Below are 25828 nucleotides of genomic sequence, written 5' to 3'. Positions count from 1 at the left end.
GCTACCTTCCCAGAGCTTGAGTGATGGCGGCTGGGTCGGGAGCAGGCATGGCTCTCTTTCCTGTGGTGGATCAAAGCCCAGGCTACCTCCTGGTCCTTGAGCGATGGCAGCTGGGTCACACTACTTATTAATTTAGAGCTTTTGAGTCCAAAATCTGTATTGCCCAGTTAAATTTAGTTTTGGTTTCATACTCCAGATTTCCCTTACTTCTTTTCATGGCTCATCACAGTTTAAAGTTATGAAGCTAAAGAAAGTCAATACCATTGTGTTTGCATGCTTTTGTAATCTGTGAGATAGGAATCTTCTCCCAAGCTGGGCGTGGTGGTGCACACCTTTAATCCCAGCATTTGGGAGGGAGGCTGACACAGGAGGATTGCTGTGAGTTTGAGACCAGCCTGGGCTACATAGTGAGTTCCAAGTCAGTCTCAACTACGTAGTGAGACCCTGTCTCAAAAAAAAAAAAAAAAAAAGAAACAAAAAAAACCAACTTCTCTCAGTTTGCCATCTTATGTGAAGATATCCTGTCTCTCCCAAGGGGAAAAATCAGTACTAATCTTAGGGTTCAGAATGAATTTTATATGCCATTAAAAGACACAGTAGAACAACCCAATTTAGCCAAAAATTTCCACTTCCTTGTAATTCAAAAACATTGAACATTATCTATGCACAGCCCTTTACATTTTCTACTATTGTTCTCTAGACCTAATTAGATAAAAATCCATACAATCATTTAAATTTGTTACTATTATCAACTGACAACTATGAAGCAGGAGATTAGGGGATGGCAAAGTGGTGGGCAATTGCGTGCAAGCTCTCAGTGTTGGAATTCCAGGGCACATGTGCAGAAAAACAGTTATGAAAGCCTTGTACCTGGGACAATCAGAAAGTGCCATCTTTGATTTTTTTTCTTGAGAGATCAAGCTCAGCCTAGATCAGACATTAGCCTGAGGAGGAAAGATACAAAAGATAGCAGCCATTAACCTTGTGGCCATTGTAAGTTTTCAGTGACCTGCTCTGTACTCTAGACAGCGTTCCTCTTTTCCTATTTTTAATTGACCTGCACTCACTCTGCAGAGCATAATTCTTTTACTACCTTTGCTACCTTTAATAAATGTAAATCTTTGCTGGTTTTTTCACTTTCTTGACCAACTCTTTGTTCAGAACAAGAACTTAGCATCTCTAGGAGCCCATGGCACCACAGAACCCCTGTAATAACTATAGTACTGACAAATGAGGAAATTAGGGTACAGAGAGAGACAAAACTTGAAAGAGGCAGGGATAGGTGCAGGAACATTCTAGAAAGTCAGGAGTCAGGTCTTGGTGGACAGGACAGGGCAACAGTTGGAGGCACTCTGGCACTGTGCTATATTGAGAATACTTGCTGAAGATTTAGCTCAGTGGTGCTGCCGCCTGCCTCACAAGCACAAGGTCCTGAGTTCAAATCCCTGGTATCAAATAAAAAAAAAAAAAAAAAAAAAAAAAAGGAGTTACACTCTACTTTTGTAATCTAGTAACCCTGCACTAGACTTGTTAGTCTTTTGGGCTGGGGATTTAGCTCATTGGCACCATGCTTGCCTTGCAATTCAATCCCCAGTACAAAAACGAAAACAAAAACTTAACTGTTCCTTGAAACATTTTAGATCATATTTTCCTCAAATGATGGCAGCATTTCTTAATTGAGTCCCTAGCATTTAAAATTGTAGGGCTGGGGATATAACTTAGTGGCATAGCACCTGCTTGACTAGCGCAAGGTCCTAAGTTTGATTCTGCTACCAAAAAAAAAAAAAAAATGTTGTAGCTGTAGCTAAAATCCTAATACCTAGGCTGCAGAGAGCAGCCCATTAACAGGATGTCTGAAACCAGCCAATGATTTTCTAGCCAATTTAGTCAACTATTCCTAATGCATTTTTCTTGTCTCCATTTCTTTTTATTCTCCTCTGCAGGACAGACTGGCACTCTGTGTTCTTTACCTCTCCCTCACCATTCTCACCCCTTACCCACTGACCACCTACACCCAACTTCCTTCTCAAGACCGGAAACAGCTCAATCCACGCCCACCCTAACTCCTTCTATCCTTACTTAGTAGACAGACTCTCTTGTATTGTTATAACTACTCATTAGAGACAAATATGAACATTTCCAGGCATCTTTTTGAAATTAGAAATTGTCACTTATTCTAATTGTTTCTTATGTGTCCATCAAACTGATTTTTTTATATTTGATGATTTTTCTCTATATGAGTATGGCATGTGAAGTATTCGTAATATTAGAAGGTAAATGGGGTCTGATACTATGTAGTTTTCTGCTCAAATCTTTGCAGAGCTGAAGAAAAGGAACTGTATAGATTGACTGGTGTTTTGCTCTAAACCAAAAACTCAGAATTATACATGGAGGAAAGGACGAAATGAACATGAAAAGTTGTCACAGAGAAGTCATTACTTGGAAGTCTCATTTTGGGTTCGTTTTGCCACCTGCTAGCCAGTTTCCAATGCCTCTCCTCACAATGGTACAACTAATGACTTGGGATCCAGTTGTGCAAGTATCTTTTACTAGGCATGTTTCCCGTCCCAGGATAAACTAGAGGTGAGTTCTACGGTTCTATTTCATCTTTGGGATGTGGCACCTGATCAGTTTTTCAAGCTGCTGGGAGGTCACAAAACTTTGTTTCTTCTGCAGTTCCCCTGCCCTACCAGTGTTTTCCTTAATTACCTTTTGCAGAAACTGGTGTTTGTAGAATTTTGCTGGCACTCACACAGTGAGAGTGCCTGTGGTGGAATTCTGCCAAGGATAAAGGGAGTAGTATCCCAAAGACATTTCCTAATCCCATTTTACCTTAGCATGAGGGACATTATGGTTTGTTAATTCCCTTTCTCAACACAATCTTCCATACCAAGTATATTACAAAGTTAATTTAATATATGACAGAGCAAAATCCTGCTTTGTAGTACTGGTAGAGATTTTATTTCAAGTCACTGTATGCCTATGCTCTTGTTAAAGGAGACATTGCATGGGAGTGAAATGTATTTTCATCTGAGAATTCAGGAGACTACCTGAATTGACTACATTTTGATTAAAAATGAAAATCAAGAATGCCAAAAATACATCAACAAGTTATTATTTTAGGTGTTTATTATGACCCAGTTAACCATTGTTGAAGTTTATAATAAGAACAAATATATTTTTTTCATTTATTAACACCTGAGTAATATTACTACCTTGTCCTGGGATTAAAACACAGGAGCTAAATATTTCATGTATAAATAGTAATTTCAAAAATTTTATCAGCAATAATTTTAGAGAAAGGGAGTCTTTAAAATGAGGATCATGTAAATCATTTGAAATTGGTTGTCTTATCTGTATAAAACTTCTTATAGGCTAGGGGGTTTACTTCAGTGGTTCCACTGCCTGCCATGGAAGCACGAGGTCCTAAGTTCAATCTCTAGTAACTCCCCAAAAATTATAGTAGATTCATTAAAAGGAGTATTTAAATATGATTTTCCTAAATGGAAAGAAGAATCACATTTTTAAAAATAATATCCATATTGAGTAGTATTTGACAATAATGGCCAAAAGAAAAAGGTTTTGAATTGATAGTTGCAAAGCAGCATTAGAAGTTTAAAAAAAAATTTTTCCCCCTTTTGTGGCACTAGGGATAGAACTGAGGTGGGTCTTGCATTGTGTCCCATGGCACACAACGAACCACTGAGCCACATCACCAGTCCAGGTCTTTTGTATGAAATAAGTTGCAAGAAGATTTAGTTGGATAATTTATTTTTATATTAAATTTAGATTTAGTAAGGCTTTAATTTTGGTATAACAATGCAACATGAATCAGACTGCAATTCTAAATAGCTTTTTGTAGAAGCTGTCATTTCTAAATGTAAAATCTTCTCTGTCCTTTTTCCCATAATCCATTGTGAATATTTAAAAAAAATATAAGGAATACATAAAGCAATGATGTCTTCAGTGCCTCCCTTATTATCCAAGACTTACAATTTAGGGGAGGACAGGTTTACTTTGGCTTGTATGTCGATCCATAATCAGCTGGCTCCAAAACAGGAAGGCAGACAAGAACTGCTCATGGAAGAAGAGAGTAAAGTAAAGGGAAGGGCATCTGCAGAACACAGAGCAGTGACTCATCTCCTCTTACCAGACCCTATAGCAAGGCAGTCGCCATCTGGGGAATTTTAGATCTAAACCATAACATGTGATATAAAAAATGAACTCTAGGGCCAGGGATTTAGCTCAGTGGTTCTGCTGCCTGCTTCACAAGCACAAAGTCCTGAGTTTGATCCCTGTTACCAAAAAAAAAAAAAAAAAAAAAAAAAAAAAAAAAAGAGAGAGAGAGAGAGAATAAATTCTACAATTTGAAAAAGCAAAATCACAACACAACTGAAGCTCAAGCCACCATGGCTTTATTCTTGCAGATATGAGTGATCTAGATAAAGAAAAGAATCACTGAATTTTCTTTTACATAGTCTCAATAATAGATTTCAATTTTTCTGAAGATACTTTCTCATCATTCCACTACCATGCTCTTGATTTTGTTTCCTATTTTCACTTAAGTTCTTCAAAAAACATGAAGTCCTGGATAAAACATAAAAGCAGAAATGTTGGTAGTCCCCCCAAAATATTAATTCTCATATACAGAAAGCTACAACAATAGATCACACACAATAACGTATCTGTTAAACAAGAAAAATTAAATGCATAAATCTTAGAAATGTCTGTTGCTATATAATCTGCCTTCACATTTCTAATTTAATAGTTACTCAGTTCTGTATTTATCTGTTGATATCTGTATGAATTTATTAACTCCCTATCAATTTCCCTAACTAGCATTTTTATAAACGCCTGAAATCTTTCTCTTTTACTCCTCCTGCCTGAACTTTTTTGCAGTCCTTCTAGTTATACAACTTCTCTACTGACATGGTAGTAATTCTATACACAAGTTTTTTCAAAATCACAGCCTTGTTAGAGGTAGGACACATTATAAACAGAACATTTTGGCTCAGGCTCATCAATTCTTTCATTCTGTGCCCCAACTTGTTCCATTCCATTCCTGACCTGACAAGACCTTAACCAAGATTCGATAGAAGAGACTTACAATGAGAAAGCATGCACCAAGCATTGCAGCTTTCATTTTCACATCAAGGTCCAGAGGGAATTGAATCCCAAAGTTGTCAGCATCTGTGAATGCCTCTCTCAAAAATCCAGTCCAGTGCTTGGTAATCTTGCCAACTATAGTTTCTTCATCAAGAGATTTAATCTACATTGCAAAAAGTGAAATCTTAAGGAGTTCTAGAAAATTCACAGCAAAGCTACTTTCAAAGTTGCACTAAATTTAAATCGACACTGTACTAAATTATACCAATATATAACTATGACTTATAACCCTATTCATTGGCTCCTGTATATATTTTTGGTATAAAAAACTGTTTTACAATAAAGATAAATTATATGAAAGCAATTTAAATGAATTATTTAATATTTTGTATTTGTATTAAGACAAAAATAATACATTATTTCAATTAACCCAAAACAAAATACAAGCAGAGAAAAAGAAAAATAAAGTATTTTTTTGATGTAATTTCCAAAAGCAAAGAGTTTGCATGCACTGCAAATTTAAACATGATGGAAAGCTCATCTTCAGCCACTATCAGAAGGGGAACATAAAGGGGCCAGGGATTTAGCTCAGCGGTTCCGCCCCCTGCCTTGCAAGCGCAAGGACCCAAGTTCGATCTCCGGTACCAAAAAAAATAAATAAAGAAAGAAAGAAAGAAGGGAACATAAATTGCTGAAAGTCTAAAAATGACGGTCAGCTTTGCCGCTCATGTAAACTTTGTGCTTCTTCAAAACAGAAACCTAACAGGAATTTTGCTTATTATCCTCCTGATGGTTTGTAGTAGAAAGGACAAAGAAGATAATTGAGGAACATGTGTTATACAGTGATCAGTTCCTCCTTATCCGTGGGGCTCTAGGGAGGTCCAAAACCAAACCCTGTATTTGTTCCTATTCACGCACACCTACAATAAGGTTTAATTTATAAATTAGGCACAGAAAGAAATTAGCTATAATTACTAATCATTAAGTAGAAAAAATATAAAAATATGAGTATACTGTAATAAGTTACATGAATTTGTTCTCCCTCTTTCTCTTTCAAAATATCTTATTGTTCTCATCCTTTTTCTGATGCTGTGAGATGATACAGTGCCTGTGCTCAGGGATGAAGCAACATTTCTGATGCAGGCATCGTGCAGTACACTAGGATGCTTTATCAGGGCTACCTGAATACTAGCAGTGAGGTAGCTACCAGTATAGTTGATCTGACAATTAACTATTACCAGAAGGCCACTAAGTACTGACCTAATGAGCTGATAGTACAAACGGTGATATTATCCTGGAAAAAAGGAACACTCGTGTCCAGGCTGGAATGAACCGGATGGGACACATGGTCCATCATATTACTCAGAATAGCATGCAATTAAAGCTTACATTATTTATTTCTGGATTCACCATGTAATAGTTTCAGACCACAGTTGACTGGGGGTAACTGAAATTGTGAAAGGCAAAACTGAAGAAAGGAAAGTTCTTCTGTATTAACCTTATTAAAACAATATTTGCCTAGGCTGGCTTTTTGGAGGAAGTCAGATTTTCTGAATATGGCCCAGAGCACAAGAGAGCCTATATGGCAGATTGAAAAGAATTCATAGTCTTGGACAATCAGATTTAGAGGACAAAGACAAAGTTCTCTTGAAAATGAGTAATATGTAGTGTCACTATAAACCATCATGTTTTAAGGGTTATACAGTTTAATTTTTATCTGACTACATAGCTCTTTTTCTTTTTTCACTTAGTACAGCCAACACTGACTCTTAATCAGAATAGTGAATAAAGTTAAACATGTAAGCACATTATTTCTCTTCTGGATATCAGTACAAAATATTTCTTTGATATATTTGTAACATTTTGTAAAATTATATTTTTAGGTTAGGACAGCAAATCTATAGACATTTCTTACCTTAAAATCAATATCAGTACAGCATCTGCATGCAACACATGGACCAATAATTTTCAGTACATCCTCTCTTTTCTCATTTTGAACAGCGTACTTTGGCAGATATGGGTGCCACTTCTGAATAATGTACCCTATTGGAACACCAGGAGGAGCTTGGATTTCAATCTATAATAGCAGAAGAATATATACAAATGTAATAATAACTACAGTCAATGAAGGGGTGAAAATTCTTCCTAAAGTACTTTAGGAACAGCCGTAGTAATTGCACACAGACCTCTTGTAGGCAGCAGGGGCAACAACAGTCATCACACCTCAGTGGTCTCTCCATAGTTATCACTTCTCGGCCCAAATTATCAAGAATCCTCAAGGTAAAAGGCCTACATGGTCCACAACAATTTCGGGTGCAACAGCCAGTATCTTCCACTGCAAAGTAAACCCTCTGTCCAAGGCTATTCTTAATTTCAAATTTGTTATTAGTTTCAAATCCCGTTAAGACTAAAAACATAAAAGAGAAATGCATCGTCACAATTTTATAAGAATAGTGAATCTCTCATATTTAGCAACATCAGGTTCGGATGATACTTCAAGAAACACAAAAAGAGAAAAAAGAAATGTATTTAGAAGTGATCTAGATAGACGAAATAGGCAAAGGGAAAGAAGGAGACACTATTTTTTTTTTTTTTTTGCTACCAGGGATTGAACTCGGGTCCTTGCACTTGCAAGGCAGGCCACTGAACCGCTGAGCTAAATCCCTGACCGGAGACACTATTCTTGTCAGAAGAAATTTTTGTCAAGACAGACAGACATAAATAAACTGGCTGCCGGCCACATAGGACTGCCAGTGCTATATTTGTGATGGTGGAGTTGCCTTTGTCTGCAAAAGCCTCTTCTCTTTCTAGAAATACAATCAATACAGTGAGCATGCGTACCTTCCAGAAGTTCAATTTGCTGGTGAATCAGAATCTGATCTATCTAAGAAAGAGAAAATTTGAGCATATTAATTATTAATGCTTAACTATCAATTTTTAAATTTATATTATGCTTTAGTATGAAACTAATTTTTATTTTATTAGTAAAAAATTTGTGGAATCTATCAATTTGAGAAACTTCAGGTTAAATGAAACTGCTTTACACTGGAAGTCCTATAACAAATTTCTTTATACAAGAAGCTCAAGAAATGATCATTTTATTCATTTAAAAAGAATTTTTCCTACAACTTTAAAATTTTAAATGTATGCAATATTATCAATTATGATAGGTGATAATTTTCTGTACATATTTTATGAATTTCTTGATTTTGAAAATGGGTATTTCAGGGTATTTTCTTTTTTTAGAGTATTTCTTGAAGAATATGGTTATGACTAAATTTCTTATAACCTGATTGATTGCAGTGTGGAAAATACAGTTAGTAGAGTGTGCTAGAGACACACCTGATTTACTTAATACTGACTTTATATCACAACAACATTTATTTATATGTTTATAGGCTGGGGACACAGAGCTTTTATTCCTATTTTACCAACCTGATGTCTTACACAAAATAAATGCTAAACCTCATATGCCAAAATTCACTATCAGGCTGGTAAGACAAAGTAATGGCCTTTCCCTCTCTTATTGTCAGAATTTATGAAACTGGATCTTCCAAAGATCAAAATGACCAACATAAATATTTAATTTTATTAGTTGTAAAAAAGTAAGTCATATTATACACGAAATATTAACTTTATGTTTCATACCACTTATTGAAACTAAGCAATAAACTTTACTTAAAACTTCTTTTAAATTTCCAGCAAAGTATTCTGTTTTGGGATGAAAGCGTACTGGGTTCAGAACCGAAGTCCAGATTAAAACACCAATCTCATTGTCTTAGCTTGCTGACCCTGAGCAAGGTATATAACTTCTGAGTAGTTCCTCTTTTGAAAAATGGTGATAACTGTAGCACCTATATACCATAGATTTTTCTGTAAGGATTAAGTGAGATAACATACGTTATACTCAGAAAAAGACTGTTGAATATTTGCTATTTATGGGACTGCTATTAAAGGTTAAATTCAAGACTATAGAAAACAATATACCACAGATATTTGTAATTTGCTTAAAAAGTGAATCACACATAGAAGAATCAGAGTAATCTGTTAGCAGATAATGTTTTATAATTTTACACTTTGGCAAGTTATTCCCTTGGTATTCTAGGTACATGAACTAGAAGCACAGTTGCATTTTTCTTGAGTATTTCATGCATTTGCAATTACCTGACTTAGATATTCCAGTCCCGGTGGGCAGTTCAGTGGAGCTGATGGTGCTGGCATCCATGATACCCCTGTGGGTCCATCTGGCTGATTATCATATACTGGTTGATTTTGTATAGGAAACCTGGGTTGGACAGCAACTGGATAGTTGGGTGGTGGGACTGTGTAGTCAGTTGGGGATTCTGGGTATGCACCCTTGGGCTTCGGGTAGCCAGTATGCCCTGGTCCTAAAATAAAAACAAGTGAAATAATTTATAACTTTACAGGAAAGTGAAATCAACACACTTTTAATACCCCAAGTGCTACAAACTGACCACTTAGAATACCTTTATCAATGATGTTTAATGTGCCTTTTATCTTTCAAGATTTTTCAATGCACTGTCTGTGGTTTCATAGCCACTTCTATTTGTGGGTGGTAGCTGCGAACAGAGGTAGTATATAGCCTTTCCATTCAAAACTCAAATGGAGAAGTTGTGGTTTTTCTATAAAATGGAATATTACTCAGCCATAAAGAACGAGAAAATAGAATCATTCATAGGAAAATGGATACATATTGAAGATATACTCCTAAGTGAAATAAATAAGTCACACATGTGTAAATACCGAATAGTTTCCCTGGTGTAAATAATCTGCAACAATGCATAAGATTCTAATAAGATTACTGACATTGAGAAATGGGAAGAAAGGAGCTAAAGGTGTAGGGAAGGTGGGATGGGTAGGGGAAGAGTAAAAAGGGAAAAGAAAAAAATGTGAGAGAATGAAATGATGAAAATAAAGTGTTTGTAGATGGGGAGGGGAGGAGGGAGGGGGTGAAGGGAGGGCAGAGGTAAGGGCAAAAAATGAGAATTAAGGCTTGTCATGTAGAGGTACAAGATCCCAACAATGAATGTAACTGTACTGTATCCCTAAAATGTACCAATAAACTCAATTAAAGCTGAAAAAAAAAAAAAACAAATGGAAAAAAATACGCTTTTTACATAAGAAAGGGTAAGAAAGTCACCTGGAGTCAGTAATATAAACATTTAGACTACCTTCAGAGAAAAGAGATAGCATCAAGTAGAAGATACAAACTAAAGGCTTTGACCAGTATTTCAAGGACTCCCACTCCTGGTGATATTTTAGAATTCTAACAAATGATATGTCCTGTAAGTGCGGGCCTGGAAGTAATTATCCCTCTCCTCCCAGGGGTTTTTGGGGAAAATTTGGGGATGTTTTTGTTTGTCAGAACCGCAGAGGAGGGTAGCTCTCTCATCTAGTGGATAGAAGCCAGATATATTTCTAAACATCCTAAAATGCCCAAAACAGTGACCTGGAAAGAAAAATTTTCCAGCTCAAACTATACAATATCACTGTTGAGAAATCTTGATGTAGAAATAAAAGAATGTCATTTCTTCCAACTCATTCAAGTTATATTATCTGGGTCACAGTTTGCCTGGAGTGCTTTTTTCCCTTAATACTAGTGATGGAACCCAAGATCTTTGTACTACTAAGCTAGAGCCTCAGGACTTTAAAATTTTTATTGTGAGGCAAATTCTCATTAAATTACCGAGGTTGGCCTTAAACTTGCTATCCTCCTGCCTCTGCCTCCTAAATTACTAAGATTACAGGTATGTGCCACTGTACTTAGTTTGCCTGAACTTCTAATCCATGGAATATTCTTTTCCTATGCCTCTATCTATCTATCTATCTGTCTATCTATCTATCTAACTGATATTTGGATTAGAAATTTAAATTTCACAATTTAACAGCCTGGGGTTTCTGAAAAATAGTTTGAGAAATAAAGATGACAAAAGTTTGAAGAAGCAAAATGCTTTTAAATACTCGCTTTAAGATGGTTGCTACATAAAATAACAGCCTTCTCCTTCCCATAATGCCCTGCTTCCTAAAAATATGGCTTCTCCCACCAAAGGACAGCCTTCTTCCCATGATGCCCTGCCTCCCCAAAGTGTAACCTGATCCTACCTCCTAGCAACTGATGATATCACATTTCCCTCCTAGTAGCATCACAGGCTTCTCCAATCCCAAGCCTCTATCTATCTATCTATCGATCGATCTATCTATATTTATCTCAAAAGAAAACCAGGAATAGCTAGGCTGCCAAAATTTCTTAAACATAATTTTAATAAGAACTAAGTGGAGATACACCGTTTCACCCTTCTCTTGCCCTAACTTGGGAATATCCATTGATTACCATCACTTTTCTTCTTCTTCAATCACATATTTTACCTTGAGGTGTTACTGGTGGATGCTGACTGGTATACTCAGTTGGTGAATTTGTTCCTAGATGTGGAATATCCATTTGTATGTCTGCAATTCAAGAAGTAAACATATGTCCACATAAATAAAGTTATATTAGGAAAATGCATTGTTGTTACACAACGTTATTACACAACTGTGTGGGTTTAGTATCAAAATAGGAAAAATAAATTCACTTTACATTGGTCATACCAATTATCAGAGCTAATCTGCAGTAACATTCGTTTCCAACCAATTTCCTTTTCAACAAAATGAGACAGCTTACTTACTGGGGCTAAATTTCTAGTTTTTCAGATATGCTTCTGAGTGTTCAGTTCCTTGCTTTTATTTTTTGATATTGGAAAAAAAGAGCCTTAAAAGTAACAGACTCTGAAGAAAGCTATACATGAAACTAGTTGGATGTTGTGATGTTAATGCTAGAATTATGGATGATTTTAAATATAATCCACTGCTGGAGGAATAATTTTTAAACTACTTTAAATAATACCCATACTTATCTTTTATACACTTACTCTCAGCCTACATATTGAAGAATATGAAATTTCCAACCTATAATTTATTCTGACCTAAAAAACCATAATATTTAATTATACTAAGCTAACACATTAAACTTCATTATCTGCTAATAACTAGGACTTTGATAATCTTAATACATGCACAAATGGTTTGACTTCTTAGTTCTTTATACTCACGTCTCTCTGGTGATACATTTATCCACCTGAATGATCACTTATGTCATGGGGCTGTAGTGGCTCTGCCTTCACAGAAGATTATGGTCCAATTGATACTACCCTTACATTTTCTTCTCCATTGCCTCATAATTTACTAAGTAGAAAGTCATTTGTTTTCCAGTCATAGTGATATGGCTCATCACATGAATGTGAAAAATACTATTATTCAAATTTTGAGTCTTACATGTTGTGTATGTGTCTCTGCTAATGAACTTTCAAGTAAGACTTAATTTAATTGTGGATTTATCAGGAAGGGTGCATTGCATATCCCATTTGATCAGTTTCACAGGAACTTCATCAGAATGTAGTCCATAAAAACTGAGGAAATTCATGAAGAAATTCTACCTTAATCTGGTTTGAACAGACATTACACATTCACCAAAATATGGCAAATCTGAAATACCACAGGTTATTCCATCCAAATTATTCTCTGCTATTTTTTACCTTCAGGTGAATAGCCTAGCTCCCTCATTCTCTGGTTGTTTAAATCCTGCCTTTGGCTTACACTACCAATCTGAGCTCAAAACAATAGGATCAGAATCAAATCAGACATCAAGCAAATATAGAACAAGTCTGATTTAAGGCTCTACCCTTAACTGGCATGTCACATTCTGGCACCTCCTAACAGGGACCATTATTTCACTAACATAAAACCTATACACATTTTCAGGAGCACAAGGATTCAATAAATCAGTTGCTCATAGTACCCAATTTGTGTACCAGAGCAATGACCCCTAGATTCAGGAAGTTCAGAATGAATTCAAGCAAAGAGAAAATAAGTGAATGGGTAGATGTTCAAGAGGATGAGCGAGTACATGAATTATATATCAATTTCTGTACTTGGAAATGCAAATAAAAATAACACAAAAAGCACATGGTTGTCATGTTATATGTAAATGCATTTATAGTTTATATATGTAAATATATAGAACTACACATTCTATGTATATTCATAAATGCATTCTTTATTCCTATTTATACATAATATACATATATATAAGAACGCCATTTTATATACAAAACTGAAGAGTTAAAATGTGACTATGATCATGGTAAGCAAATCTTTATTTTCTAGGTATATTTTTATAAGCACATGTTTGCAGTACATGATGATTACATTCATTATGGGGAATTTGTACACGTACATAACAGTTACATTGTTTTATTTCCACTTCCTCACTCCTCTCACCCCTTCTCTTTACTTCTAGATCCCCTTCCCATATGCAAAACATTTATCTCTTATCTTTTATTTTTCTAACTCAAGTTAAATCATATTAAAGTTTCTATCATATAATACAGCTTCATTGCATATAAATTCACTTTAAAAGCTTCAGGAGTTATAAAAATAAAATTAAGTCAAAAGAGCAATTAACAGATGATTCCAAAATTTCTTGTGGGAAAAGTAAGGGATTTGGTGTAGGAAAAATAAGGGATTTGGTTCTGAAGGCTATCTAGCATATTGGTCACGCCCCAAATTGTAGCAAGAGATGAATTTATGTTGATTATCTCAATAAGAGAATAAAAATTGTTTCAGACAAAAACTATTTGTTTTCTGATAATTCTGGTGTAATATTCTTCTCTTCAGAACCTGAAAATTTCAATAAACCAAAATCTCTTTACAAAGTTCATGAATATCTATTTTACCTAGAACTTTCTGAGGAGGAAAAAGGCGAAACATTGTGGTTGGTATTTAGATATGCCTATAGCAATGTGTTTACTGTAAAATATATATTCTGGTATGTATCTAAGGATTTTATTACTATGAACTGCTAAATATAAATGTATCATCATTTCTGTCAATTAGTATAATTTCATAAATTATACTTCATAAAATAAGGATGTAAGGATTATTAAAGTCATAACTAACACATAATAAATTTAATATTAAAATGCAGAGTGCAAACAGAAGACTGTTCCAGCTGAAAACAGCACAGCCTAACATGAAGCTTTCTCTTAGGTTTTTTTATTATTGAAACTGTTAGTGACTGTGGATATTGGTACACATCTTTTCTGTATTTGAAAGTTATTTATGTGTCAGGTTTTGGAGCATAAACAACACAGAACAAATATATAATTTTAGAAACTGAATAAAATATTGTGACAAATAACAAGTAAACCGATTTAGCATTGTAAACAAAGGCAAACCCCTGTACTTGTCATGATTTAAACAGTTCTGAAAGAGAAGACCTGATATTAGCACAAATTTTAAAGGTCAAATATGGCTGTGTAGAATTATACTGTCACATTCATGGGATAGTCCTTCTTATTCATTTATCTAGACTAATCCCCAAATTGATACATTTTGGACTCAATCCATTCCCTATGCTGTACTTCTAAGATTTCAGAAGTTGTTGGTAAGAGTCTATGATCATGGACCATCGTAAAAACCTGTGGGAAAAGGTTCACTGATGCACAAAGGCATAAGGGAGCATTGTGACCCTAAGACCTCAAGCAACAGCCAAGCTAAAAATTTCAGCCTTCTCAACCAACACTCGAAAAGAAGCATGGGGTCTCTTTCCTAGCCTCTGAGCTGTGCTCCAGGAAGGATCAGTAGGAGAAGAAGAAAGCTTCATTTTCAGATCATACTACAGAGATACTATAAGTATCTCTGGCATTCAGGACTCATTTTGCCCAATTTCAAATGTCAGAAGGCTGCACATTAAGGGTTTTTGTTTTTTTTCTTCGTTTCTTTGTTTGGTATACCAGAAAAGCCACTCTCAAGGTTGTCGTGGTTGTAGCGTCCTTGACAATCCAAGGGAAACTTTGTATTTGAATATTTCTACAGAAACATGACTAGCAAAGAGATAAAAAATAAATAAGGGCCAGGGATGTAGCTCAGTGACGCCATGACCTCCTGGCAAGTGCAAGGTTGAGTTTGATCTCTGGTACTGAAGCGGGGGAGGGGGATTTCTTCCCAATACTTCTTTCTGCCTTTGGAACTTAGATCCTATCTCAATTTCCCCAGTAGTATACAGTCACTACTTTCTTTACTGTAAATCTCTACCCTTTTCATGTCTTTTATGCAACAGTTTCTAGATTGCAAATCTATACGATGAAGAACATTTTTAGTTTAGTTTAAAGAGTGCTTGTCTGTAAGATTAAATTGTTTTAGCTGAAGAGTCCATAGACAGAAATAAAGGATGCACTGGGAAGTGGGAAGTTCATAAACTAACGCTATGCATCATGTTGGTTGCATACTAAGTGTGTAGCTTTGTAAAGTTTCAAGACCTGTCCTAATAAGGAAAAACTGAAAAGACACTATTTAACTTTCCCTGGGATTAGAGATCATTCCTTTTGTGCACATGAATCCCTGGAAGATAAATAGTCTTGTAAATGTGCTCATTTGCTCATACTTGCTCTTTTTCTTTCTGTTTGGTTACATTATTTTGAGTCTTAGAATATAGTGACTCCTGAAGCATAGGGTCCTAAGCCAGAAAGAGCGGTGAGAGATGAAGAAAAGATAACTAAGAGACCAAGATTATTCTTGATAGCTGGGACCAGGTGGGACCACAGCCTGATGAGCTAAAGGCCATGTGGTGTCCAGTGCACTCTTTATTTATAGTGTAGGGTGGCCATGAGGCCCATGTGGCCTAGGCTGAACATGGTTCTCTTTTGATTGGGGCAGGCGAAGAAAAGGAGGCTATGTAGTGTAACTGTCTCCTGGGGCTACATCATCCAGGATCTAAAATCTTAGCTATGGAGAAAGAGAGTAGGGCCTAGGCTAAAGGCCATCTTCAGGATCGGCCTGTGGTTGAGTGACAATAAGCACTTTTGATATAACTTACAGAATGAAATCTGGATACTCACTACACAATAAATTTTATATGCAACAATTATGTATCAAGCAATAATACTGGTATTTCTTAATCTCTCGTGCAAAAATATTAAGTGGTTCCTGATCCTATACGTCTGCTAATTTAACTAAAGCACTGTGACTGATGGGTAGCCATTTAGTATGTAGATGCCTTGTGGGCATGGGGATTATCTTCTTTGTTGTCATACTGATCCTTTTGTTTTCTTAACCCTTGTGGTGGATTGATTCCAAGATGCTATACAAGAGGTGATCAAAAAATTAATAAAATTTTAAAAATTGTATTACAGTAAAATACACATTGTGAAGAACTATCAGATAAATGTGTTCAAGGTGAAAGGGAATATTTTGAGTATTTTGAGAGAAATTAATGGCGATGTATTTTTAACTGTTAATACATTTTTTAAAGTTTTATACTTTCACTGTACTTTTCTGTCACAGCTTATATACAACTCAATTTTGGAAATAATTAGCTATGTACCCAGTTAAATTAATTACTTAATAAATTCAACATGATAATTTTGAAATAATGGCTTGTATTATTCTTAATAAACAGAAGGTTCTGCAGACTTCAGGAAAAGGGGAAATCGTAGTGATGACTTACTCAAAAGAAAAAAATCTAATAAATTAGTCATACTATATATTGTACCCTTAGAATCATAATTACTCCAGAACAAGTACAAAACTACAAAACGTAATCTGATTCCTACATTCTTCTTCCTGACATGAAAACTTTGGGGTGGAGGTTTGAGGCATCATGTGCTATAAAAATCATCTCTGCTAAAGTTATTCCGTCAAAAATCATAAGGTTCCTGCTAGTGAACAAGTGTTCCCCAAAACTAACAAGTAAAGAGAAGAGACCAAAGGAATAAAAGCTGATCTTTACAATGAGTTATTCTCATTGACTGTAGTAGTATACTTGAAAAGTCTTTCAAGATGACTCAATGCTTCTTTGCAAATTTAAACTGCTTCTTTTCCTCCTTAAAATGAGAAAATTAAGCCCACAGATATAAAATGGCTATTGAATGTCCTACAGCTCACAAACTAGCTGAATTAAGATGGCTTATGACTATGTCCTTTACACTTATTTCATTATTTCACCGAAATTAAAAAAGGACCAACAACTTTCAGTGTAATTTGTTAGATCTTCTTTTAGGTATCTTAGGTGAAACACAAAAGCTTTGAATTTCAGTTTACTGTTAGGGACACATGTTTTCACTAGGCTAGGTAAGTTTTTTTGGTACATTTTAGGTATGCGGTACAGTTACATTCATTATTGGTATCTTGTACCTTTACATGACAGGTCTTGGTTCTCATTTTTTCCCCTTGTCCCTGCGCTCCCTTCACCCCTCCTCCTTCCTTTACAAACACTTCATTTCCTTTCATTTTCTCATATTTTTTTCTTTTTCCTTATTAGCTTTCCCCTACCCTTCCCACGTTCCCTACACCTTTAGCCCCTTTCTTCCTATTTCACGTTATCCATTATATCATTAGGATCTTATATACTATTATAGTTTATTCACACCAGAGGAACTATTTGGTATTTACTAGGTAAGTTTTTACTAAGCATTTAGTAAAAAAAATTTAGAAAGTGGAAAAAAAAAAGTGCTGCCTTTTAAATGAAGAACTACTCAGTGTAGTGCTACATATACAGTGTAGTGCACACATGTATATGCTTATAAATATTTCCGATATAAATATTCATTTATGATACTTGTGTAGCTTTGAAGGAGTACTTATTTCTAGGAGAATTTATTGCATGTAGACGAGTGCTGGGGGAGACATGACATTTAAATATATCATTTAAAATGTTCAAGTATTATGATTAAAAGTAATGATGCTATAAGAGCAGGTTTTCAGTACTGATTTAGACAGCAGTGGCAGTGACATTGACAAGAAAGTCAGATCTGAATTGAAAATTGCAAAATCAGCCAGACACAGAGGTTTTGGCATGAGTTCTCGGAACCGTGAACTGAGGCATTATGAACAAGAGAACCTCTCAGGGAGAAGCTGTGAGGCTGTAATGACCTTGGCTCTCTCCAGGTAATGAAAGACCTGTACAGAGCATGGGAGAGATCTGAGGGTGGAGAGGGGCCAGTTCACACACCTTTAATCCAACTGTAAGCTAAACTACTGCACACAAGTTGTTATAAAATCCACCTACTTTATATGCCAACTTCAGAAACCCAATTAGTTTTTCAATAGTTTTTCATTTCCTTGTGCTTTTTCATTGTTCAAGCTCAGAACTGTTGAAAAGGCCAGAGAGGTACGAACTCAGAGTTCAGCTGTTAAGAAAATTCATGAAAGACAAAGACCCTGATCCACCTAACACGTCTCACTGAGAAGCGATCGCTCTTCCTAACCTTATATCTCCAATTGCTAAACCAGAAGAAAGAGCGACTGCTTGCCCTGGAACCTGGAAATGGCCATTCCCAGACAAACAACTGGAAATAACAATACATAAGTAAAACATGTGAGGACCAGATAGTGAGCTCAGAATAGCGATGATGTTAAATATTTGAAATAATAAAAGCTAACTTACTGTGTTTTGAAAATAGTGTTTAATTTTATTCAGGTTCCAATCCTGAGCTCAGAGCACTTCCCACAAGCACCACCACAAGTTCCTGGGAGTATCATTAAATCCCTCAGCATCCCTCGGGAGCAGGTGGTTGGCAAACGTGAAATTTCCAAATGGGTTTCAGAAGGGGTTGCTCCTGAAAAGTAAGCTTTCCTACCTTGTCTAATGGTGTACATTCTCAGACCCAAACTCTCTCCTCTGTACATTCCCAAAAAAGAGAAAGGTCAGAGGTGTCATGATCCTCTAAACTCTTGAGATTACAGCTATGAAGATATATTTTTTTCATTGAGTTTATTGGTACTTTTTAGGTATATAGTACAATGACATTCATCATTGGGATCTTGTAACTTTACATGATGTATACTGGTTCTTATTTTTTCCCCGTATCTCTATCCTCCCTTCACCCCCTACACCCTTATCTATTTACAAAGACTTTGTTTCCATTTTTTTCATTTTATGTGGAGAAATTAATTTGATTGAGGGTTTGGGCTGAGAGGCCCTGAGAGGGAGAAATACAAAAGGTAAAACCTCATAAGAGACAAGACTGTAACAGATATGTGTAGATATTTAAAGTGGAATTTGGGGTCAAAGATTAGAAGATAATGTCAGAATATGATGGAGAAATATAAATACCTACCCTCATCTTTAACCCAGGGACAAAAACAGAGTGCCCAAGGGCCAGGAGGGCAGAGCGGAAAAGGAAACAAGATTAACATATATGTACCAATTACCCAAATTAATGTACTTAGTATATGTGTATCAAGAACATATACTAATACAAGACTAGTTTAAAAAATGAATGTCCATGGATTCCTCAAATGGATTTTTTTTTCAGTGCTGAAGATGAACCCAGGGCTGTTTACAGGTTAGGCAAGCACTCTACCACCGAGTTACATTTCCAACACAAATAACATTTTCTCTCAATATAAGTAAGAAAACCTGTAGAGGAAGAAGCTTACGGTGGGCTAGAAGCAGTATAGTACTCTTGAGGGAGTATAATCTTGAGGGCTTTTTTTTCCCCACATAGGGAGAAAACAAGCCCACCTAGCCAGCCTTTCACAGGAAGTAAGCCACCAGGAAGATGGAATCCTGTGACAAGACACCCAGGGGCATAACTTTCCAGTCCTAGAGACCAACTTCAAACAGCAAGAAGAGAACAAAGAATCTCCAGACCAATGCAAGGGCAGAATACTGTTCAAAGAGAGTGAGAAAGCAGAAAAATATCTTGGTATGGGACAAGCCAAGAGAGACAGTTCTTCCTTATCTTTTTTTTTTCCTGGTACCAGGGATCTAACTCAGGACCTTGTGCTTTCGAGGCAGGCACAGTGCCACTGAGCTAATCCCCAGCCCTCAAGCTCTTCCTCATTTTATTGAGAAACTTTTGTACAAGAGAAACCACCAATATAATGAAGAAACAACCCACAGCATGGGAAAATATTTTTTACCAGATAGTCATCAAAGGACTATTATTTAGAATATATATAGAACTCAAAAATAATCAGGCCCTCCAAATTTAAATCCAAAATTCATCATCTGAAATGAAAAGATACTTCTCAGATGAAGAAGTAGAAAAAGCAAATATATGAAAAAAATGTGCAACATCTCTGGTCATTCATGAAATGCAAATTAAAATAATGTTGAGATTCTATCTCACTCCAGAAAGAATGGCTGCCATCAAGAAATCAACCAATAACAAATGCTGGAGGGGCTGTGGGGAAAAAGGAACCCTTCTCCCCTGCTGGTGGGAGTGTAGACTGGTACAGCCACTGTGGAAATCAGTGAGAAGATTCCTCAACAAACTAAAACTGGAGGTTCCATTTGACCCAGCTATTGCCTTCTTGGCATCTTCCTGAAAGAATTAAAAGTATCTACCACAGAGATATATGCACACCCATGTTTATAGCAGCACAGTTTGAAACAGCTAAATCTTGGAAATAACCTAAATGCTCAATTGATGAATGTATAAAGATGTGGCTTTTTTAATGTAATGGAGTACTACTCTGCTTTAAAGGATGAGCTTCAGACATTTATACCTAAATGGATGACCTTGAGACCTTACTCTTAAGCAAAATAAATCACACACACATATTTACATACCACACTGGGCCAGGGATGGGGAGGTAGCTCAGTGCCTTGTAAGTGCAAGGTCCTGAGTTCAATTCCTGGTGCCAAAAACAAAACAAACAAACAACAAAAATAAATAAATACCACATTGTTTCTCTGGTGTGAGAAACCAAAAGTGGAAATAAGGACTAAAATGTATAATAGATATGTTCAAATGGGAAGGGGAACAAGGGAGGAAGGTGGGAGAAAGAAAGGAAGGAACAAGAAAAAAAGTGAAAGTAGAAGGAAAAATGGAAACAAAACTTTTGTACCTAGGGAAGGGAAGGGACTGCGGGGAGGGGGAGATGGGAAAGAAGGGGTGGGGTGTACCAGGTACAGGTGCAGGTCCTTTAACATGAAAGTCGGCATTATATATATGCCTAAAATGTACCACTGAAGGTTTTGCTCTTAAAAAAGAGAAACAGTTCTTGTTTGCAGAAGATAACGTGAACATATGAAAGGTTGTGCAGGCACCCCTTTAGGAGAGGAATTCCAGGGGTGGGTATTCAGGATGTGTAACTACAGAAGTGGGCTAGGAAAAAAAGCAGAGGGATGGTGCTGTGCTGAAGACAAACAAGCACTCATTATAGGAAAGAAAAGGAAAGGGGTAAAGAGAACTAGGAGAGCAAGCTGAAGGGGAATGGTGTTAAGAGGGGAGTAAAACTAAAGAGTGAAAACGTCTTGGATGGCAGAAAAGCCGAGCAGCGTAGGAATGTGAAACCAAAGAACAGTAAACCACTCACCCACTACCTGGGAACAAGAGGACTCAGGAGAAGATCTGCCCACAAATTCAAGAAGCACTAGGAAGCTGGGTGTGTGCACTCCCAGAGTTATGCATTTCATACTAAAAAGGGTGCATTTAGTAAAGGGAGCTGAAAGTAAATACAATCTCAGGTAGGAAAGTGAATCTTCCCCCAAGATGCATAAGGTAAATTTGGGGAATTCATGAAAAGGTGCAACTGAAAAGGATGGAATAACTGGAAAAAAACACTGAGTCAGTATTATATAGGGTGGCCTATTCCTGTAAACCCAGGCTTTGGACGGAGGTTGAGACCCGAGGATCAGGAGTTGGAGGGTAGCCTCAAAACAAAACAAAGCAAAGCAAGAAAAGGAAAAAGGGCAATAATGACTTCCTTCACTTATGAAAAGCAAGTGTGTGCTCACAAATGTCAATATTTGGACTTCATTTTTAGCAGCTGAAAAAAGAAAGTGCCTTCAGATTTATGAAATTCTGGAAGCGTCCCCAGATTTGGAGCCTGGGAAGGACATTCTTCCTTGGCGTTGAGGGGATATAAGAAAGTACCCACAAACTTCGGTTAGTGGACCTCAGATCGGAGAGACCTGTTAAAGAGAGAACCCCTAAATTGGAAAGGAAGTATTCGGATTGGGGGTTTGAAAGAATGTGTGCGCTCCCAGTTTGGAGGGAGCCAAAGAAGAAGGTACACCCTCAGTTTGAGGGGACTTAGAAACTGAAAGAAAAATCTCAGCGCTGGAGCTTCTCAAGCAAAGGGGTGTGCCGCCAAGACTTTCAAAACTGTAGAGGAAGGGCACAATCACACCTGCGGGGTCTTGAAACAGGGCTGTGCTCCCCAGAACAGGATAAAAGAAAACGCCTCACCAAACACAAGGCAACAGCTGCGGCCACTCTCCCGGGCAGCCCCACGGATTCCCACACCCCCAGCGGTACCCACAACACTGGGCTAACCCGGCCAGGGGACCCCGAGCAGAGACAGTGCATGACACCGTCAGCGCCGGCTCTGAAGATCACCTCCCGCCTCACTGCAGCTGAGCCGCTCCAGGACCAAGAGCCTAAAGCTAACTTTTATCTACTACTTTCTGCTGTGTAACCAATTACATTAATGCACGCAATACTCTGCCTTAACTCATAATTCCTGTAATAGCTACACAGTTTAATTAATAGACGAAGCAACTGAGGCAAACTTTGATGCCTCTAGGTCGGCGTCCAATGTTGCCAAGCAGCGGAGCAGGATTCAAACTTAGCAGCCAGACTCTGGGGGTCTCAGTCACTGCGCCACTTCCCCCCTCGGCCTTTCCCATAACTCTAGTATTCTGCAGTCCCGAGCACAGTTTGGGTTACACCGACAATTCCAATCAATACTTAGTATTCAACAAAAGCAGTTTATTAATTATTCCTTCTCATATCCCACTACGCGGTTACCCCATCAGGAAGCCCAGCTTCTGGCCAGGCTGGGCTGCCCTGCCAGCTGTGGAGCAGTGTAGCTAAGCAACGCCCCCGGGGGTCTTTCGGGCTGCACGCCCAGTCTTTAGAACGGTTGGGGGTGGCTGAGCAGAGCCCTGGGGTCTCTCAGCGGCGGGCCAGGAGAGGAGTTTGGCCGGGAGGGCTAAGACGCTGTCCCGAGCCCTTGCACCCTCCCCCGCCACTTCCCTAGGGTTCTTGGAGCCCTGTCTCCAACCTCCACCATACACTCTCCTTCCCCAGAGCAAAGGAAATCTGTAGGCCTAGGGCACAGGCCCCTCCTGAGACCCAGGCAAGTCGTCCTGGGCTTTGGGGTTGCAGCGGGTCAGAAGAGAACCCAGCTTGCTCACCTGCTGCTGTCGCGGTTCTTGGGCAGGAATCCGCTGGCGGGCGGTAGCTGCTCCTCTGAGGGGCTGGCGCCGAACACCGGCCGGGTGCAACAAAACTTCCTTCCCTGCCCCCGCGCAGGGGCCGTTCACGGGCCGTTCACCCGTGACCAAGCTAGAGATGGGACCACGGCTCCGACGCCGGGAGGAGCTGCTGCCCTGCCTGGCTTCCTGCTCCTTGAGAGGCAGGGAAACGTTTGTCCTGTGGTTAGAGAAGGATTGAGGCGCGCGTCTCCACCTGGACCTGGGAAGTTATACACTAGGGAGTGTCCCTTTAAGGGAACTTGCTTAACTCTGGCCTTGATTCATGTGATTTAGGTTACAATTAACTACAGGTCATGATTGTTTTTTAGTGCTTTATATTTCTTACTCTTTTGCTCTTTCCATCATATGGTGTTTTAAATGTATTTCAGAAGTCTAATGCAACACATTTATTTAGAATGTCATAAAGGCATTCAGTAGATATTTATTAAAGTCACTTTGAATTTTTTATTGCAAATGAAACTAGTGCTGAAAGGAAGTGATAACTTGATTTCCTGTTTTTCTACTCATTCTTCTAGTACTGTTAGAAACAGGATCTGAATGAGTCGCTCCTTTCCCTGCATTCAACTGTAAACACCACCTTAATGGTTACCCATGATTCCATTTTCTTAAAAGGGGAACAATATAAAATAACAAAAGCCTAAGAAATTACTATGCCCTGGGCGACCGAGCACTGGTGCCTTTTAGAAATTCAGTAGGATGCACCAAAAAGTCAGAGGTGTCTGGCCTTTGAATTCTAAAAGCCTGAGTTAAACTGGTCCCCTTTTTTTTCTTTCCCCTGTTACAGCTGCTACTTCCCAGTGGCCTTCAATAAACGTAGTGTAAGACCTAAGGCCTTACTACCGCTCCGAAGAGCTCAAAATTACCGCTTCGAAGAGCTCCACAGCCACGAGATTCACCCAGGAAGGAACACGCCGGACATGTTGGAAAGGAAACAGACCTCTATTAGTCTGTCCAGATGGCACTCCCAGAGCCGAGTAGCTCAGAGAGGCGCTAGCTCATGGGCTGAGGTCCTTTTTATAAGAGGGATAAGGGGGGTTTAACATTCAAAGCCTGGAGGCAGGGGACAAAGGCTATTGGTCTGCTGGTGGTCAGCAGTCACGAACTCAGCAATCACACTCTGATGATTAAAAGATGTTTATAGGGCTCTCTAAGGCATTTCGGACAAGCAAGCAGTAAAACAATTAACTTTGGGTCTCTGTATACAGCACAGATCTTATCTCATTTCCCGGAACTCTTAAGCATTTGCCCATTAACTCACATTATTCACAGTTGGGGCTAGGAATTTAAGATCACCAAGTTAAGCGGTGAAGATTACACAAAGTTATGCAGTCTTACATTCCCAAGCAAAGGTAGGGGTGCGACTACAAAGTGTCGTGGTACACAAAGGCCTCTGGGGCCATTACTCATCCAATATGGAATCACTTTAGCTCAGTCAGGTCTTACAGTAGCTACTTAATACTTACTATAGAGTGTATGCTCAAGATACACAAGAACCTTTAACAGTCCTGCCTACCAAGGTACAGATATCTGAAGATTACTTAGAAATGTGAGGGGTTGGGGACAGAGGTAAAAGGGAATCGGAAAGCAAGGAAATGGAGATTGAAATAACGCCAGCTAGTTTTGAATTCTTTGTCTTCAACTTGCCTTACCATTCTTACAACTCTGTGACCTTGTGAAACTTACCTGAAAATTTCTGTATGTCTTTCTTAATATCTGTAAATGAGGATGGTAATATTATAGACATCTAAGATAGGTAGAAATATTATAGGCAGTCAGATAGGGCTATGTTGGACACCAAGACCTATGTGCGTCTCCACCCTCCGTGTGTGCCCCTCCACCTTGTGTGTGTGTGTGCCCCTGATAGGAACTTTACACCTTCCCGGGGACATTCTAACCCCTCCTGGAGACATTCTGGCCATGACCTTATCTAGCTAGACCAGTTTAGCAACCGGGAAAGTCCCTGCTCATCCCTGCCTGCTTTTAAGCTGCTGTATGAGAAATAAAGGGGGTCAAAAAATTTTGACCCAAAAAGAGCTCTGCCTGGTTCTTGTCTTCCTGCGTCTTTCCTGTGCCCGTTCTGGGTGCTCCCCTCCTCGAGCCCTACTAATAACGAACCCCGCTGGTCGGGGCAGGGCTAGACGCTGGAAAGAGTTGGTGTAGAACATAAGAGTGCATTACAACTGGAGATGCATTTGTTGAAGACCAAGCCTCAGATAAAGATTGAACGACTGGGCCTGCATGGATCACCTGGTCTAATAGAGTCTAGATAGGGATCAGTCACCCAGGTGGGTGACCAGGGTCTTCTGACTCATCTCTTCCATAAGAGGTCCTTGTTTTTTCCATGTGCACTTGCTACATGACTTTCTTCCCCATTGGATCAATATTATTACTTCAGGGGCTATACTTGGTTTTTTTGTTTTTTCTCATTGAGTT

At 38.1% G+C, this 25828-nt stretch overlaps 1 protein-coding gene and 1 pseudogene across 2 annotated transcripts; both read right to left on the bottom strand.

Moving 5' to 3' along the window:
* Positions 1-4328: 4328 nt before the first annotated feature.
* On the bottom strand, positions 4329-24370 carry LOC104863010 (phospholipid scramblase 1-like). Of its 2 annotated transcripts, XM_010625267.3 has the most exons (9): positions 24259-24370; positions 23315-23552; positions 11494-11574; positions 9271-9494; positions 7948-7990; positions 7293-7513; positions 7022-7183; positions 5108-5269; positions 4329-4587 (listed from the first exon to the last, which is right to left on the bottom strand). In XM_010625267.3, the coding sequence occupies exons 3-9, from the start codon at positions 11564-11566 to the stop codon at positions 4558-4560; spliced, it is 915 nt and encodes a 304-aa protein (XP_010623569.1). In that variant the 5' UTR covers positions 11567-11574; positions 23315-23552; positions 24259-24370; the 3' UTR covers positions 4329-4557. The 2 variants fall into 2 exon arrangements, with proteins under 2 accessions (XP_010623569.1, XP_010623570.1); XM_010625268.3 differs by lacking the exon at positions 24259-24370 and having other exon boundaries at positions 7293-7441; positions 23315-23624.
* LOC104863068 overlaps positions 23228-25828 on the bottom strand; it is a 36945-nt pseudogene continuing 34344 nt past the window's right edge.

This window comes from Fukomys damarensis, unplaced genomic scaffold (assembly GCF_012274545.1).
Source record: "Fukomys damarensis isolate Sample0158 unplaced genomic scaffold, DMR_v1.0_HiC HiC_scaffold_37, whole genome shotgun sequence".
Lineage (NCBI taxonomy): Eukaryota > Metazoa > Chordata > Mammalia > Rodentia > Bathyergidae > Fukomys > Fukomys damarensis.
This window is presented reverse-complemented; position numbering and strand designations above follow the sequence as displayed.